Source organism: Actinia tenebrosa, unplaced genomic scaffold (assembly GCF_029948245.1).
Source record: "Actinia tenebrosa isolate PJP-AT-01 unplaced genomic scaffold, QUT_ActTen_1.0 PGA_scaffold5__44_contigs__length_20552954, whole genome shotgun sequence".
Lineage (NCBI taxonomy): Eukaryota > Metazoa > Cnidaria > Anthozoa > Actiniaria > Actiniidae > Actinia > Actinia tenebrosa.
In genome coordinates, this window is record NW_028292582.1 from 8,942,080 (window position 1) to 8,960,636 (window position 18,557).

Here is an 18,557-nt window from a genome sequence, read left to right on the forward strand (position 1 = left end):
GCCCAATGTGCGGGTATACTGAAGCTCATTTAACACCTAATCTTTGTCTATATATGGGTACTCTCACTTTTTGCGAGATGGAGAAGAAAATAAAACCAAAGGCATTTTACGACTGGGCTGCCACAGGTAACCCAGTAAAAAGGACTAAACTTTTGATCATGGTTTGCAAGCCTTTTCAAGAGAGTCATGTTAAATGACAAAGATATGGCGGCCATGTTTCGTGACGTACCATCAATATGACGTGCAAACGAAGACATATATTAGAATCGAATCCCTTTCAAAAATATATCCTTAGGGTGCAACCCCTCCCCTCCCCTCCCCTCCCTCCTCCCCTCTCCTCCCTCCTCCCTCTCCTCCCTCCTCCCCTCCCCTTCCTCCTCCCCTCCCCTTCCTCCTCCCCTCCCTCTTCCCCCCTCCATCCCAAACCCTGTTGGTGAGAGGTGAAATCTATCATCGCTACGCCACCCGTGCTTCTCAAGCCAATTTCTTCATCAACCTCCTGGATATCTCAACACTCACGTCCCGGCGTTCTTGACGAGAATAATAATACAAAACCTCAAAAGTACACCAAAGTAAGCTTATTTTTCCTTAGATATTACATCGTAATAAGACGTTCCTCTGAAGCTTTTGAAGGAGTACGGAGTAGCCCGAGTTTTCCAAGTTCTTGGCGAGACTAATGAACATAAGAAACACAAGTTATTCCAGCTATTCTAGGAATTTGGAAATGTTCTATTGACAATTGTTGGGAGAGATGAATTTTATCTAAGCCGTCGAAAACTTTAACCTTCATGAGATGTTGATAGCTATGTCCTATATATCACGAATCTTTCTGCTGCCTGTCTTATAACTCAATGCGTTTCAGGAGGTGTGTTGCTCGATAGATATGGACGCCTTTCAAAACTTATTGCCTTTGATGCGAGTCTAGCACGAAGTGAAATCATAATATTCTATGGAATTGGTGCTATTTCTTTTGTATTTTCATGATAGCCTTGCATCCACGATAATATTTTGAAAGGCCTTTATAAATGTATTTGATTGCTTCATATTTCTCAAGCAAGAACTTGTACCTTTTGAATTATTCTTTTCTCGCACCTTTCTTCGTATTTTCAGGTCCCAAATTCCTATTAAACCTCACTGTGATTCCATAACAGGTTACTGATCGGCGATCGATGAATTACAGCCATTTTGGACACAAGATGGGAATTCTGTCGGCGTTGCTGGTTCTTCAACTTGTTCTAAGCATCAAATCACAATCTACGGTGAGTCAACGTTAAAGGGTTGTTTCTATTAGAAACACTACGTTTCAGAAATGATTCATTAAAATGGATGACAGATCGCAATACTAGAGTGATTTTTACTTCGCCAGTAAAAAAATAATTATATTGTAATAATGATAACTGTTAGGCACTATATAATCATACAACATTGTTTCACGGGCGAACTAAAATCGGTCAAAGTATAAAGAGGCCAAATCCGCGCTAATGCGTTTTCGTTTAAAAACGCATACTTTTGGCGATGCTTTTTTGCCTTGCGTTCACACAAAAACGACCAAACACACACGCATACAGTTCATTAAAACGCTCTTCAGAGTGAAGACTTCGGAAAACGAAGGCCTATAGACCCCTTGCACTAAGTCCCTCGAGGAATTGTTCTGGGGGACAAAACAATGGATTTTTTTGCATAAGAAAAGACGGCCTATTGTTTTGTCCCCCAGAATAATTCCTCTAGGAATTCAATGCAAAGGGGTCTATTGTATTAGTGTGGTTGGGAAGCCTTCATTGTGTTTTCGGTGAGTCGGCGGAACAATGGAAAACAGACAAAAACCCTCGAATTCAATATTTCAGAATGAAAACTTCTATCCAATGACATGCATTCTTAGTCAGTTTGCGGCCATGTTGGTGTAAGGTTCCTCAACAAAAAAATTTATCTAGCTTGTATTTTTTTTTTTTTTTTTGGTATACCAACATTTTCTTTGGTTGCTCATAGGTAGCCTGCATTAGCATCACTCTATCTTATTGTCGATATTTCTTGGCATATTTGAAATACGAATGCCAGGCTTTTTGAAAGATAAGCGTAACCCTTGAATCCTTTAATTAAAAAATAAGTTGTGTAGATTCTTATCAGATCACGAATAACAGATCTGGGAAGATCAATTTATTCACCACCTTACTGATTATTATCGGCCTTCCGAATGCGACAAAGCATGATCCATCAAAACGTTATCAAAGATAAAAAAAGAAAGAAAAAAAGAAGTAGGGATCGACTACATTCAAATTCTAACGAAATTCTTAATGCGGTTTTCGATATTCTGCGAAGGTTGTGTCTAGATGGAATACTCGCAGTCCAGGTGATTGACTAGATGGGACACTCGCAGTCCAGCTGATTGACTAGATGGGATCCCATGGGATCAATCAATCACCTGGACTTCGAGTATTCCATTATCAATCACCTGGACTGCGAGTATTCCATTTAGTCAATCACCTGGACTACGAGTATTCCATCTAGTCAATCACCTGGACTGCGAGTATTCCATTTAGTCAATCACCTGGACTGCGAGTATTCCATTTAGTCAATCACCTGGACTACGAGTATTCCATCTAGTCAATCACCTGGACTGCGAGTATCCCATCTAGTCAATCACCTGGACTGCGAGTATTCCATTTAGTCAATCACCTGGACTGCGAGTATTCCATCTAGTTAATCACCTGGACTGCGAGTATTCCATCTAGTCAATCACCAGGAGTGCGAGTATTCCATCTAGACACAATCTTTCCAAAACCGCAGTAGCACTTCCTGAGAAAACGCATTCTTGTAACCAGATCCTTCTAACCAAAAAAAATGTTTTTTCGTTAGAAAGCTGAGTAAGGCTTTGGGTACGAGAATGAAGAGGACGGCGCTAATAAACGTGCTGTCATTAAAAATACAGAAAACATATCTTTATTATGGGTGTCTGTTAAATATTGCCAAAAATTTGGTTGGCTAAAAAAGAAGAAAAAAAGAAAAGAAAAAAAAAAAAAAAAAAAGAAAGAAAGAAAGAAAGAAAGAAAGAAAGAAAGAAAATTAATTGATATCACATCGATTTTGTCTTTGAAGAATTGTCCCCGGGGTCCTCCAGGCCCTCAAGGCTTACCAGGTAACAACGGTGTCCCTGGTAACAATGGTATGCCTGGAGTACCAGGCCACCACGGACGAGATGCCAAGGGAGAGACCGGACCTAAAGGTGACCGTGGAGACCCTGGACCCAAGGGATCTGATTGTCCTGGTGTCAACCGGAAGCAATGTACGTGGAGCAAAGAAGACGATAAAGACAATGGCTTGATAAAGGTATTAACCAGTTATGTTATTGTATATGCGATATATATAAACTTTTACGTTGTACCGCTTTGCCTCATGATAACAGTTTCAGTAATTCAGTACTAACCTCATTTTAGCGTCAAAATATTCCCAAATACCAACGGTAAAATTAGCCTCCTCCGCCTGCATCTCCTTTCCAATTCTTAGGCGCTTGGAGTTTCTGTGTGATAAAGGGATCAGTATCCCGCGGTCACAATATAGTGTCTCCATACCACAGGTAGCCCGGCCCTAGGAACAGGAAAGCAACCCCGCCAAAAGCAGTTAAGCTAGCTGCGGAGGAGGTTACGGTAAAATAATGAATAATGCACAACTGCAACAATAAAAACACTTTGAAATCATACGGACCTTCACTGCAACACGTGAACATTCTACAAAGAATGAAGGCTAACACTCAAAAACAGCATACGGCATGCAGACAAGTCAAAACTGGAGTTGTTTTTTTCTCTCTTAGGAATGTATCTTTAACAAGAATAAAGCCGACACGTCACTTCGTGTATTCTTTGACGGAACACTACGCATTACGGGCTGTACAGGCTGTTGCAAGAGATGGTACTTCACATTCAATGGCGCAGAGTGCAGCGGACCAGCAACAATAGAAGGGGTTATATACATGAGTATCAGTCAAGATCTTCACCGTCATCGCCACATCGAGGGATACTGCGATAACATTGCAGTCAAGGGTCAAGTACGCGTTGGATTCTGGGTGGGTAATTGTGGGGGTTTTGGAGACGCTGATGCCGATACTGGATGGAACGCGTACTCGCGTATTGTCATCGAAGAGACGTCACAGGGACAACCATAGATAGAGTGATCATCACGGTAGCAAGAATCTGGATAATTTTAGCATTTTACTTTCTATTTTCACATTTAAAAATTTTGAATTTTGGGGATAAACAGTGGAAAGAGCGCACATATTATACTTAAGGCTGATCGGAAGAGGCTGCAAATGCATCTTTAACTTAGATGAAATTCTTACTGGATGATTTTTTTGTAACTAGGCCAGCATGACAAAACTCAAAAATTGTTAGCATTGAGCCCGTGCATATTTGATGCGACGTCGCGCAAAAATATGAACAGACTGCTAGTATAATTTTGAGCACTGTTTGATGAGTCAATACATTTTCTGTAACATATATCCTAAATTAGGTTAAGGGAAACTCCGAAATCAGTTAAAGGGATGCTCCAAAATCAAGTTAAGGGATGCTTCTAAATCAAGTTAAGGGATGCTCCTAAATCAGATAAGAGATAATCCAAAATCAGGTAAGGGATACTCCTGAATCAGGTGAAGGGAAACTCCGAGTTCAGTTTAAGGGATTCTCCCAAATCGCTTAACCTGATTTAGGAGTCATCCCTTACCCGATTTATATTCCTGCACCTGATTTAGGATTATCCTTTAACCTCATTGTGGAGTTTCCCTTGACCTGCTTTAGATTTACGATTGTGATGATCGATAGTGATGATACTAGCTAAGTCCGTGAGAGGCAATTAGCCAGTCAGCGCGAAATAAACATGCACAATTTGTTAGCGTCAGAAGGGGGAAAATGGCGCCCAATTGTACCGATTGTGATAGATAAAAAGAAAGTTAATGGGCTAATATGGTTTAGGATTTGTTCAGGAGCACGAAAGTTCCTTTCTCTGGATGGGAACTCTATGCAAGAGAAAAAAACCCCACATATTCCTTTATTTGAACAAAAGTAAAAGGCCAGTCCAAAGGCATAAAAGCTAGAATCATTATTAAGTGATGAGCTGCTTAAAAAGTTGCATCAGAACAATAGTCCCCTTCACAGTTCCCTGCGCCATCTTGAAAGGTACCCGGGCCGTTGAATCGAAGCGAGACGAACGGTGAGCTTGCAATGATAAGGACATGTGAATAATTGTTCATGGTGTTTTAAAAAATGGTCTCTATCATTGCAAGGTCACCGTTCATCTCGCTTCGATTCAAAGTCCCGGCTATCTTTCAAGATGGCGCAGGGAACTGTGAAGGGGTCTATTGAATAAATAGGGTTGGGCTTCCTGTGGTATTTGGACCTTTGTCGCACCACAGGTAGACCATACCTAAATTAAAGAGTGTATAAACACATACATATATGTTTTTTGAACACATAAAAATCACTACTCACGTTTTTCTGTTTTCACTTCGATAGCATTGATGCGGTGATCAATGAACATTCATTCCTTTGAAATTGAGACTTCCTTTTTACTATCAATTGTGTTATCTATGGTACTGGCTGTGTACGATCGCTCTCTTCCTGTTTTAGCATGTGATCTGGCAAGGCCACAAGTTAGGGAATTTGCAGGAACGTTTTCTTTTTATTTCCTGCTTGATAAAGATAAAAAGAAATGGCAAAATAAGTGGAATAAATCCATAGATTTTCACTGAGTACCCTTAACCGTTTCCTTTTCATGAAAGCCATATTTTTCATTAATATCTAAAAATAACTGCGTTAAAGCGATTGTTCGAGTAATGTCAGACTTTTAACTTTAATTTCAACTTGAAATACCAAAGGAAAAAAATTTCTCGATCCCACACTCCACCTAAGAAAAGTCCGATCCAAGGAGTTAATCCAGAACCTGAACTTCCACAATTTTGGAATTTAAGGTTAAAACTGCAAAATTCTAAAAGAGCAAGTAAAATTGGCATGAATGTTGTAATTTGTTTTGCTTTATTCGTAAAAAAGCTATAGTTTTACGAGCATCAAAAGTATCAACCCGCAAGCCACTTGTACGCCATTACTAACACCTACCCCTCCCCAAGGGATTGGGTAAACGATCTGGTCAAAAGCAGAAACCACTGAAATACATGCTCTAATATTATGTTATTCGTCGTTTTCAAACGATTTGGTCGAGAGTTGATACTGACTCTAATATTAATTCATTCGTATAACTAATATAATGTTTTGGGACTTTGATAGAGAAAGCCTGGCGATGTCGACTAGGCTGCTGATTGAAAGACCATGGCTGCTATTGCACTGCTAATAAAACATGCGTAGTAATAGGAATATTTTGTAATTTTTTTTGTATGATCTTCAAGATCTGCTAAACTTAATACACCTTTTGCTGTTCATTAACAGAAAATGTACATTCATTTGTGCCAATAGTTGTATCAATAACGTGTAATGTACTTTCATCAACACCACAAGTAGCATCATTAGCGCGGATCAACTTTCAATAACGACAATTGAATATGCGTGTACATTCATAGGCATCAATGGACAATCAATAGTGCGTTTGTACATTCATATGCGCGGATTGTATTTTCTTGTGCGCGAAATTCAACTTCAATAACACCAAATGACAAACATAGCATTTATGGACAATCATTTACCCAAAAGTGAAAATTCATTAGTGCTATTAGCATAATCATTGACAATCTATAATGCGTTTGGACAATCATGAGGGTCAATGTTATATTCTATTGCGTGGTTCGACAAACATTTGCATGATTCGAATTAATTTATAATTTATTAATTTATAGTGCGCAAGCGTCAATTTGCGACAAGAATTGCTAACTATCAATCACGTGACTTTTTGGAGTTGACTGGGGGGAAAACAAGCGGTTGACTGGGGGGCAACTAGCGGATGCTTAGTCAAAACATATCAAAATAAGTCCTCAAACTATTGTATTTGACTATTTTCACGACATCAAACCAGAAAACAAGAGATCAAAACAATCTCCAGGATTCTACAAGCCATCAAAAAAGAGCTATTACCGGAAGTGACGTCTATTGATAGCAACCTATTACCGGTATTTTTTCGTACTTGTCAAAATAAATTAGATTAATAATCAATTTATAAATTATAGAGAAAATGATGAATAATGTAATTCTACCTTTGGCAATTTTGCATTGTAAAACAAAATCGATGCAAATGTTAAGGTGATCGTTAATCTAAAGGTATTAACATTCTACTATGATTTAATCAATGAACTCGCACTTAGTTTGAACATGAACAAGAAAACAACGATAACACAAACCTCTAGTAACATGGCAAATATTCCAAAAACTTTACACCAATGTGAGTAACAATTCCAATAAAGACGGCTATCTTTGAAAATGTTTCCACATTAGACATTCAATCAGGTGAATGTCTTCAGTAGGATGTCGAAATAGTGTCCGCCATGTTTTATCCACCAGAGCCGATTCAATCGTTTGGTATCAATCAGCTGAGGCCCCGTCCACACGTATCCGCGGAAATTTTTGTATCCGCAAATTATTTTTTGCGGATACGAAAATGTTTGCGTCCACACGCAGCGTATTCGAATCGTTTTCACCGTCCACACGTATCCGTTTTCGTAAAATTTGAGGATACGGACACAAACATTTCCGGACACGTGTGGACGCAATCCGTATCCATTAAAAAAAAATTGCGGCTACAAAAATTTGCGGATACGTGTGGACGGGGCCTGAATGAACCTCATGAATCACTTTTCCAGTTTTCAGCGAGAAGCTGGTAAAATTAATCCACACGAGACGTGAATATTGTCATTTGAATAGATCTAATCCACTGTTTTTCCCATTCCAGACCGCGTGTCATTCCCTAGAGTATCATTTCTTTGTTTAACAAATGTTCATGAGAAAATATATGCGGAATATGGATAAAAGTCAAACACAGAACTTTGCTCTCAAGAGAATAACACGTGGTCTGAAATGCCCAAGTTGATTTGGTTCATTCCGGCCAGTTCTTCTTGAGGTGCAACCCGTGACTCAAAATCGCTCGAGATATAAATAACAATAAAACAGCCTCCATATTGGTTGATATAACAAGAGAAGTTAATAGGCCCTTTGCAGCTAGTGGTCACGTGCTTGGATACCGCTTAGCAACACAAAACTGGAGAGCAAGCCTTCCAGTAAACAAAAGTTGTAATAGGTCAAGCACGCGTGGTTTTATACGATAGTTTCATCGTTCAAAACGCTTAATCCTTTTGCCCTATCTACAAACACAGTAAGATAATCTTAAATTCTCTCCTTTGGACTCGATTTTTGGTTCGAAGTAACGATATTCTTCGCGTTATCGCGAAAAAATTGTCACCGCCGGCCCGCTCGACGGCTGAAAAACATGGCGACTTCGCAAGGTATGTACTTCAAAACTCTCCTTTTTTTTTGGTTTCTTTTCAATTATTGGACTTCTAAAATCTCTAAAATAACAGTTTAGATTGTGAATGGTGATCGATTGTAATTGGACGGCATTTTAATGGACGATTTGTTTATTTTTTGTGAGAGTGATTCCACGTCTAAAGTCAAGACTAACCCATGTTTACATATATTCGCTGTAGATTCCTGTAGATGTTAGAACTCCCGACGAGCCATCACATACCAAGAAAAATTCTTCGTACTGATATTTTTATATTTATTTTTGTTTTAGATGAAGTAGAAACTCAAGACATCTCTATCTTTCCTTCCCTCACCTTCGATGATGTAGGGAGCTACGCTACAGAGAAGTCTGGCTGCACAAGCACTTCGAAAGCGTACAAATTTATGGCGGAACCAGGCTATTTACATGACGTTAAAGGTACTTGATAGCCAAAATGTTTTTTCTATTTCATTATGATATGAATGGCAGACAATTCACACTAATTTTTCCAATTTTTTAGTGATATATACCGACCAGTGCGTGAGAGTTAAATGCAAGTGTTACCGCTCAATGAGGAAGTCTGAACCACCGCACATTTTAGAGGTGTCAGTCCAGAACAACAATTTGACATTGCTGTCTGGGCTGTGCTCATGTGTAGCCGGGGCAGGTGGATACTGCCATCATGTGATCGGGCTTCTTTACTATTTAGCCCTTCTTAAGCAACTGGGACATCGGACATTGCCTGATGAGCTAACATGTACCAGCATGAAGCAGCGTTGGAGCATACCTAGAGGATCCAAAATCGCACAAAAAGAAATACAAGACGTGCTAGTGAAAAAACCCCAACTTGGCGCTTCGTACAGTAGATATATCAAGAGTAATTTGTATTCCCCATCTACCCAGTATCCTACCCTCACAAAAGAGCACTTTAATGGCTTCCAACCACCTTATCCTCTCTTTACAACCATTCTGCCCAATCAAGATCAACTTGGCAATATCCCATTTGTACAGAGCAAGTTTGGAAATGTCCCAAAAGGCTGTGTCCTGTCATATCAACAAAAGATGTCAACTGACTACATCATAAATGATTTTACTTGCACTTCTTTCCCAGAGCTTCCCCTCTCAAGTGCAGAGGACAGATTTAATAACAATGTGTCAATCTGTCTTGACAGTCGTCAACAATCTATATTTGGAACATTGTCTGTGACAACAGAGTCATCACTGAGAGTGCAGCAGCAAACAGTCACTCAAAGTCAGAGTGATGTATGGCACCTGCTCAGAAAAAAAAGGGTAACAGCAAGCAAATTTGGCATTGTCGCTCGCCGGGTGTCACATTTTGACACCCTTGTCAATCAGCTAAACCCCACCAGATTTGTACAAACTGCAGCAATGAGAAGAGGCATTGAACTTGAACCACATGCTGCCATGGTCTATGCTAGCAATGCAAAGGGTGGAAGAGTAAACCTCTTCCCATCTGGGCTGATTGTCCACCCAAAGTGCCCATGGCTAGGTTGTAGCCCAGACAGGAAAGTTTATGACCTTGATGCCGTAAATAATGGTCAGAATCCCTTTGGCTTGTTAGAAATAAAGGTCGTTAAAGAGGGGGAAACATCATTTGACAATGTGAGGTATCTCACCAAGGACCAGAACACTAACCAGTACAAACTGAAAACAACAGACATTTATTATTACCAGATCCAGTGCCAGCTTGGACTCACAGGATTAGAATGGTGTGATTTTTTCAGTTACATTGACGAAAATTTGTTTGTTTGCTCTAGAATTAATTTTGATTCAGTGTTTTTCCAGCAAGCAAAGGACAAAGTTGATAGTTTTTTCTTCAATTACTATTTACATTAATACACTAAGATTTTTGTTGTTGTTCTCAAACCATGGCCAGATTTCTTATGATAACAAATATTATATTATTTTTATTAATGACAAATCAATTCATAATCTTAATTTATTTTTTATTATATTTATATCATATTAGTATTATATTTATTTGTGCTATTTAGATTTTGTGTTTGTTCATTAGTTTTTTTTTTTGAGTTTTCATTTACAAACAAATTGAAATAGTTACAAAAAGCAATCCAAGACACATGATAAACCAACCTGCATTAAAGATTATCTAATGGGTTATGTAAGCCACATTAATCATACATTCACCAACTTCTTACAGACACTATGCCTCATTATTACCATTGGATAAAATAAGTGGGCCTTGAAAATTTGTAAGGAGGCAGGCTACAGTATATAACTGATTGACTGAACCTAAAGTGGACAATGGCACATCTGAATCAAAAAAGTGGTACTCTTTGACTCTTCTTATTGCCCTCTCGACATGAATTCTAAGACTTGCTAGTGTCTTTGTTTTTTGAACATCTGCGGCAGAGAATTGTTCCTGACTTTCAAGAAAACGGAGGAATATTTAACTCTACCCGCTTCTCCCTAAGTAAATCTTCAATGTCAAACCCTTTGTCTGCCATGACTGAATCACCAGGTTCTAACAAATCTAGAATGCCGCTGCACCTTGTGATTTCCTTATCACTAATCCCCCCTGTGTAAAGGCTAGAAACGAAGCTAATAGCTCCATTAGGGGTAATGCCTATCAAACCCTTGAGTGTAGTATTACTCTTATAACTAGAATAAAGCTGCGACTGAAGTAGTAGGGAGGTAGGTGTTTGAACAAAAATCTCTGTACAATCTAAAATGACACGTGTGCTTGCATAAAGCTTTTTAAAACCTTCTGGCATAAACCTATCAACATCTTGCCTTGAAGGCCAGATCACTTGACTACCAAGAAGAAAATACAAAAAATTAGTCCATGTGATCAATTTCCTGCAAACTGACGATTTATGTATTCGGAACCTATGAGCTAAATCCTGTCCGAATAGACCTAGTTTGAGGCGTACACAAAACATAAACAATTCATCCACAAGAAGCATATTTCTTGAGTCTGGTCTACTTTCTCTTTCTCCAGAGGCATAACAATATGTCATTTGTGCAGCACATGGCTGCAAAAACTTAAAAAAGAACTGAATATGTAAATAGGATGGGAAACCTGTATAAAATCTTATGATCTCATTGTCTGTGCCAAATCTCTCAAGCCCAAATTTATTAAGTGCTAATTGTTCTGCAGCTTGCCTCTTAATGTCCTCAATTTCTTTTGCAGCTTCAACTTTAACCCTTTTTATTTCAGTGAGGGCAGCTGCAGTTTCATTTCTACTTTGTTCAAGTTGCTTTTGTGCATCTTGGAACTGTGCTCTGAGTGACTGGACTTGTGCTGTAGGTCATCCATGCTGAAGGTTGTAGAAGTGCTGGGACTATTATCTTCATTGTCATCACTTTCATCTGTCTGAGTGTCTCTGTAAAAAGGTTTTGAAATTATGATGACACTCAGTTCACACTCAGTTCACACTAAATAAAAAATTATAAGAGACTAAATTATTAAAATTATAAAATTATTTTGGTTTAAACCAAAATAAACATCAAGTACAATTCCATCAGTCAAGTCTAAATGAAATGTATTGAAGTAGAAATATGTGATATTCATTACCTATCTACTTGTCGAATTATCTTTCTTCTTGCTTTGGATTTGGTTGACCAGTCAAAGATTGATGGTACAGCTTCTCTTTTTAGCAACTGACGTCCAGAATCAGTGGGAGGATTGTAATCTTCCTCAGTGAAGTGTTTTGAGCACACTCTGGTACTTTTGTTAACCTATTATAAATCAAATGTCCTTTTAATAACAATGTAACTGTATTCAACTATTTTTATCTTCATTACAGTTTTTTAAAGATCCACAGGCAATTCGTATTGTGCATTGATATTGTTAGATTCCTATATACCTTGAAGTGTGGGCCCACATCTCTTCGTATCTTCACCAGCCATTCCTTTTTCAATTGCTCATCCCTTGCACGGCCTGGTAAGCGGTGAAACTTTAAATCAGGATGATATCGAGAATCTCCGTTACACAAGGGAACACAACAATGGTACGAAGAATTTTTCTTGGTATGTGATGGCTCGTCGGGAGTTCTAACATCTACAGCGAATATATGTAAACATGGGTTAGTCTTGACTTTAGACGTGGAATCACTCTCACAAAAAATAAACAAATCGTCCATTAAAATGCCGTCCAATTACAATCGATCACCATTCACAATCTAAACTGTTATTTTAGAGATTTTAGAAGTCCAATAATTGAAAAGAAACCAAAAAAAAGGAGAGTTTTGAAGTACATACCTTGCGAAGTCGCCATGTTTTTCAGCCGTCGAGCGGGCCGGCGGGTGACAATTTTTTCGCGATAACGCGAAGAATATCGTTACTTCGAACCAAAAATCGAGTCCAAAGGAGAGAATTTAAGATTATCTTACTGTGTTTGTAGATAGGGCAAAAGGATTAAGCGTTTTGAACGATTGAAACTATCGTATAAAACCACGCGTGCTTGACCTATTACAACTTTGTTTACTGGAAGGCTTGCTCTCCAGTTTTGTGTTGCTAAGCGGTATCCAAGCACGTGACCACTAGCTGCAAAGGGCCTATACCCTCAATGAAATGAGTACCAAGTGTCATTTGTTATCTCCTAAAGTTCATTGGTACTCAAAAAGCTTCAGTGTAAAGGACAACTCCTCAATTCATTCTTTCTTTTATTAATTAGCTTATTTACATTCATAATATCATATTTTTATGGTTTAATCCTAGTTACGATACCTAGTTACGTTATTGTTTTTCTTTGTTTATTCCCGCTTTTGTTAGCGTTGTAAAATGATCCTTTAGCGTCACCACGCGCATATAAAAGGCCATAAGCGTCCCTATTAGCCAGTTTTTTCCAAATAGTTACTCGTAAATATTGATTGTGTATCCAAACTCCTTTCGAATACGTTCCTTTGGTAAATCCTTGGTTTTTAGAGGCAAGCGGGATCGATATGTAAGTACTCCTTTATTTCTTATTTAGATATTTTGTTCGGAAAACTCAAAACGCCCCACGCTATCAAAATGAGTTTTTATACTGCTTTATGCCATGATTATACTTATTATATTATCTTTCTTGCGAGTAATATTCATTTATTATGTTGTTGTTAAATGTATTCATAAATGCCAGTTTTCTCATTCAAATCATGTTGGTAATTAGTTTTTAATGTGAGCTGTTACAATGTTGTATTGCAGTTTACGTATTGGTATCAATAAATTTGCGTTTACTCAGTGATCGTCCTGGTAGCGTGAATATTTGGTATCGCTCGCAGTAAAGTTCGCCCGCAAAAGCATCTTAGTCAGTGGTCGCGACGCCTGGGACGTGGGATTTTCGTCGATACGAATCTCGCCTCCACGCCCCTCCTCGGTTGCCCCAAGGCTAAAACGCTTACAGTAAAATATCGAGGCTCTCTAAATGTACCATTGATTTACGAACCTTCGTTTGGAACAGCGAATCCGCATCTAAGTGCATGTTTGGACAACAAAATGAGCATTGTATCCGCACCGGAAGACCTAAAATTCTTTCATCGCCACAAAGACGATAACATCTTACCACAAGAAACACACCCTTATGCATCATCTGTTGTCGATTGGAACAGCAGAAATGAATCTGCTAAACGGAAGTCCAAGCTATCAGATAGAGGAAAGGTTTTTCTTTAAGGAAACCAGATCAAAAAACCGAAATTTGGCCTTCAAAAAGTTTAAAAAGACAAATTGATCTTAGCAAAGAACTATGCAATCATCCGGAACGTGACGTAGAGTCGCTGGAGTCAGAAAAGAAACAAATCAGACTCATTGAAAGATGAGCTTAATGAGGCGCAACGAGTATACGATGAGATCCTGGAAACGGAAACAGAAAAAGAAGAGTCTTACCGTTGGTTTGATATAAGAGATCGCGAATACACCGAATGTAGGTTAAGAATTTGCGAAACAGATTCAAGCTTTCGATAGAGCCTCATATCGAACAAAGTCCGTAATATCCGGTGCTACGTCGCGTAGTACTAGTGAGAAATCTCGCTCATCAAAGTCAAATTCATACAGGTCGTCATTTTTACCCTTACCCGAAGCCATAGCTAACGCAGCCACCAAATCAGCTAAGTTGAAAGTTGAAATGGAATTCCTCGAGAGAGAAAGGGAGTTCAAGCAGATGCAATTGGAAAAAGACAATTGCTTTAGCTCATGCCGAAGAACAATCTTTAAAGAAAATGTTAGATGAAGAAATTAAATCTGGCGACGCACAGAAATTTGTCCACGATACTAAGGACAAGAAAGGTTTTAAGACTGATGAAGTGCGAAAGAGCCCTCGGAAATTGAATCCGCAAGTCTCCCCATACGAGCCTAAGTATTCAGTCCAGATTCCAACTTTCCCTCAAATCCCGTTTGATCAAATCCCAGAAGTACATAAACCACTAGAGTCGAAGGGTATGGAATCAGCTCTAAGAGAGATAGTAAAATTGCAAGCGAAGCAAACGGAACTAAGTTCACATATTATTAGTCAACAAAGAGCTGTGCATCTACCAGTTAAAGAGCCTCCAGTATTCTCTGGTGACCCCTTCGAATATCCTGCATTCATCACCGCCTTCGACACTATAATTTCTGCGAACGTACCTTCAGACCGAGATCGCCTCTACTTCCTCGACAAGTACACGGAAGGAAAGGCAAACACCGTAGTCAAAGGTTTTCTAGCGACGAACTCTGACAAGGCATATCAAGAAGCTCGCAAGTTGCTAGACAGTCGCTATGGAAATCCCGTACATGTCGCTGAGTCCTACAAATCGTGGTTGAGAAGATGGCCACAGATAAGTGATGGAGACAACGCTGGTATTCTCGATTTCTCCGATTTTCTCGTCAAGTGTGAACAGCTTATGGAAACAATGCAATCGATTTCAGAGCTCAACTCCACTCAAACTCTTATGCAAATCTCTGCCAAGCTACCTTCGTACTCCGGAATAAAGTGGTGCCGTTACGCCCATGAGCATCAAGCAAGGCAAGAAAGCCAGCATCTTTCAGTGACTTTGTCCAGTTCGTCAGACAAGAGGCTGAATGATGCGACCGACCCCCCAGTTTTCACCGGACGCTCTCATTGAGGGAGCGCACAAAGGAAACAGTTACTCAAAGTCTCGCAACACAGAGGTAAACATAGAAAATAAGTTCAACGTAAAGTCCCAAGCCGGACAGTCCTTCGCACCAACAGCTAAATTGCAAGTGAAAGCTTTCAGCTAACTACACGTCAGTTAGGCTAAAATAAAGATCAACTCCAGGCCCAGTGTCGCGGAAAAACGGTTGCAAGATGCATACATTTATCCAAGAACCATCACAGAAGAGCGAGGTGACGTCATTCGTCAGAATAAGCGGTGGCCTTCATGTGTTTTCAAAAGGGGAACGTGTTACATGCAAGGTTGTCAACCAAGCAAAGCTGAGCAGGAGTGCGCGAAAAATACACCACACCTTGCCGAAGGACGCGAAACCCAGCCTAGAGAAGAGAAGAGTTCCGAAATCTAGAACCCGTCCTCCCGCGGAGACATACCCACAAAGGCAGGTCACATTTAGTAATCCTACAGTAACAGAGTCTGCAAAATACAAATGCATCATCAAGACATCTTTAAACTCCGTGGGACAGTCAGTCTCAAGATACAGTTACCTAACTCAAAGATCGTTACCCCCCAGCTTCGGTACCATAAAGACCACCCAGAGGAGGCGGAGTTAAAATCTTACGCGCTGTTAGATGACGCAGACGACACAACTTCGTCCAGACAATTGTACAGAAAGAACTAGAATCCAAGGAGTAAAGACAAGAATGAGCCTGAGTTACGAGTGGGTGTGAAAGTGTCAACGTGCGTTCGAAGATCGATGGGTAATAGAGAGCGTATGGATAGAGGTTGGTGCCAAAGAGAACTTCCCAAAACAAGTAACACCAGATCACGCTTCCCATCAGAAAGGACCAGTTCCAACACTGACGTAGTGACCAAGGGCCGCACCTTCAACGCATAAAGGATAAAATCCTAAAGTCGACGAAACTCTGGAATCAGTGTGTTTTGCTTTTTTGATTGGGTGTTGAATTGTCCAAAGGGCAATCAAAACTAAAGAGGGAATCACTGCTAAGAGTGAAGAACCCTACGCTGTAAGAACCCCTTCTTGGTGTGTGTAGTGTTGGACCTGTTTAACCATTCCGTCTCGGACAAGTATTAGAGAGACCAGCCTCAGATGAACCGATAATAGCGTATGCGGGTGATCCAGAGTTCTGGTTGAATAGTGTGAGTATCGTTCATCATGATCAAGCGAAGAGAATAATACAGCATATACGATTAAGCAAGATGTTTGAGCTAGACTTTATGAACCAAAAGAAGGACTCACTGCAAGGAATGTCAAAGACGGACAGAAAGTTCTTGGAGAGTGTAGAAAAGGAATTCACCATTGTTCGCGATGGTATACGAACTTCCTCTACCTTTGAAAGATAGCAGCGTGCGGCCTTCTGACAATAGCGAACCTGGCCCTCACTCGTTTGGGTACCTAAGAAAAAGTTCGCTCGCAACCGTCCTTCGCAGGGATACGTAGCATTAGTGCCGAAGTTATCAGAGTGGTATTGCAGAGAGAGGCCATGAGCCTGCAAAGGTAATGACAGACGAGTTGGTATATTCCCACACCATGGCGTATAAACCCGAAAAAACCGAACAAGATAGCGTCGTATTTGACTGTGCTGCGAAGTGCAAGAATGATAATCCCTCAACAAACCACCCTGCCTTCAAGGACCGATTAACTAACAGGTTCTAGTTGGAGTAGACTTCTCGATTTCGGCAAGAACCTTGTTGTTTCACCTGCGACAGAGAAGGTATGTTTCACCAATTTAAAAGTCGACGAGCAAGACCGGATCTTTCGCGCTTCTTCTGGTGGATACCGGCGACATTTCTCAAGAAACCTCAAGAGTACCGTATGACAGTCATCTATTGGGCTACCTCATCGCCTGGTTGCGCTAACTTCGCGCTGAAGCGACAGGCGAAAGACTGCGAAAGCGATTCGGCACTGAACAGCAGATATGTTGCGGTAGAAATTTTACGTGATGATGGTTTAAAATCTGTGTCTCCAACCGAGAAGCCCATCAAGATCCGTCATAAGAAAGAATATTGGTGTGCTAAAGGAGATTCAATATGCACAAATTGTCTCAAAAACCAAAAACGGTTTGTGTTGAGAGTTATCGCAGAAGCTGATCAGATGCGGCTTGAGTCAAAGACGATGAATTTAGATCTAGACCTCGCTTCAGTAGAGCGCCGCTCGGGTTCAGTGGTGCGTGGAATCTGATATGCTTAAAGTTTCAAATTGTGTTACAAGCAAACCATGAACTTAGACGTGGAATATTGTTCGGACGTTTAGATCTGTATTTCGATCCAATCGGTTTTGTGGCACTAATGATGAAGGAAGAAGTAATCCTACAAGAAATTCTGCGGCAAGATCTCGATTTTTTGGGATGATCCCATTCATGATGACGTCAAAAACCAGATGGGAAAAGTGGAGAAACAGAGCTCATGAGTAAAGAGTCTTCTCATTCCAAGTGTTTCAAGGCTAACGACTGTGGTCGCATAGTCAAGACGGAACTTCATAATTTCTCTATGCAAGCACAAAGGGTTATGGTCAGTTGGGTAGCTACATCAGACTAGTGGACGATAATCAGAGAAACACTGAGCCTTCGTCACTGGTAAATCGAGAGTAAACCCACCTTGAAACCAATAAACCAGTACCACGCCTTGAGCTAACTGCCAGCAGTTGATCAGTCAGAGTGAAGACAGCAGATTAACACCAAGAATTAGAGTATACAACAATCGACGAAGATTTATACTGGAAAGACGTAAAGTTGGTATTGGGTTATATCAATAACGACGAGCGGCGTTTCATGTCTTCGTCGCCAACAAGTAGTAAGAGATCAGGATAACACTCGAGTGACAGAATGGAAAGTATGCGATACGAAGCAGGATACAGAAGACGAGGCAATCGCGCGGAATGAAAGCTCAAGATCTTCGATTGTCTCGATGGAATCTGGGACCAACGTTCTGTGGGAAGAGAAAAGTAAAGGCCATCAGTGACCGATCCAAGGAGTATGTGAGCTTTGTCAGGTATCAGACACAGTCAAGAAATCTGTGCTATGGCAACATCGACCAGAAAGGAAAAGA

At 40.0% G+C, this 18,557-nt stretch overlaps 3 protein-coding genes across 3 annotated transcripts; 2 read left to right on the forward strand and 1 right to left on the reverse strand.

The window, feature by feature from the left end:
* Positions 1–472: 472 nt before the first annotated feature.
* LOC116296458 (collagen triple helix repeat-containing protein 1) lies at positions 473–4,948 on the forward strand. Its single transcript, XM_031704474.2, has 4 exons — positions 473–572; positions 1,152–1,259; positions 3,094–3,324; positions 3,806–4,948. Exons 2-4 carry the CDS (start codon positions 1,170–1,172, stop codon positions 4,154–4,156), a joined length of 672 nt encoding a protein of 223 aa, XP_031560334.1. The 5' UTR covers positions 473–572; positions 1,152–1,169; the 3' UTR covers positions 4,157–4,948.
* Positions 4,949–8,134: 3,186 nt separating this feature from the next.
* On the forward strand, positions 8,135–10,563 carry LOC148906475 (uncharacterized). Its single transcript, XM_089037555.1, has 3 exons — positions 8,135–8,425; positions 8,637–8,862; positions 8,945–10,563. Exons 2-3 carry the CDS (start codon positions 8,637–8,639, stop codon positions 10,279–10,281), a joined length of 1,563 nt encoding a protein of 520 aa, XP_088893681.1. The 5' UTR covers positions 8,135–8,425; the 3' UTR covers positions 10,282–10,563.
* Positions 10,564–10,832: 269 nt separating this feature from the next.
* LOC148906476 (uncharacterized) lies at positions 10,833–12,704 on the reverse strand. Its single transcript, XM_089038041.1, has 5 exons — positions 12,667–12,704; positions 12,273–12,466; positions 11,981–12,144; positions 11,651–11,789; positions 10,833–11,081 (listed from the first exon to the last, which is right to left on the reverse strand). Exons 1-5 carry the CDS (start codon positions 12,680–12,682, stop codon positions 10,833–10,835), a joined length of 762 nt encoding a protein of 253 aa, XP_088894167.1. The 5' UTR covers positions 12,683–12,704.
* Positions 12,705–18,557: the final 5,853 nt, after the last annotated feature.

Bases quoted from the DNA above. Each gene is read 5' to 3' on its own strand.
- LOC116296458 (XM_031704474.2), top strand. From the start codon at position 1,170: ATGAATTACAGCCATTTTGGACACAAGATGGGAATTCTGTCGGCGTTG. The intron at 1,260-3,093 runs GTGAGTCAACGT...TTGTCTTTGAAG, and splicing joins GCATCAAATCACAATCTACG to AATTGTCCCCGGGGTCCTCC. The intron at 3,325-3,805 runs GTATTAACCAGT...TTTCTCTCTTAG, and splicing joins AAGACAATGGCTTGATAAAG to GAATGTATCTTTAACAAGAA.
- LOC148906475 (XM_089037555.1), top strand. From the start codon at position 8,637: ATGTTAGAACTCCCGACGAGCCATCACATACCAAGAAAAATTCTTCGT. The intron at 8,863-8,944 runs GTACTTGATAGC...CCAATTTTTTAG, and splicing joins CTATTTACATGACGTTAAAG to TGATATATACCGACCAGTGC.
- LOC148906476 (XM_089038041.1), bottom strand. The intron at 12,145-12,272 runs GTATATAGGAAT...GATTTATAATAG, and splicing joins ATGTGGGCCCACACTTCAAG to GTTAACAAAAGTACCAGAGT. The intron at 11,082-11,650 runs GTAGAAATGAAA...CTACTACTTCAG, and splicing joins ACAAAAGCAACTTGAACAAA to TCGCAGCTTTATTCTAGTTA.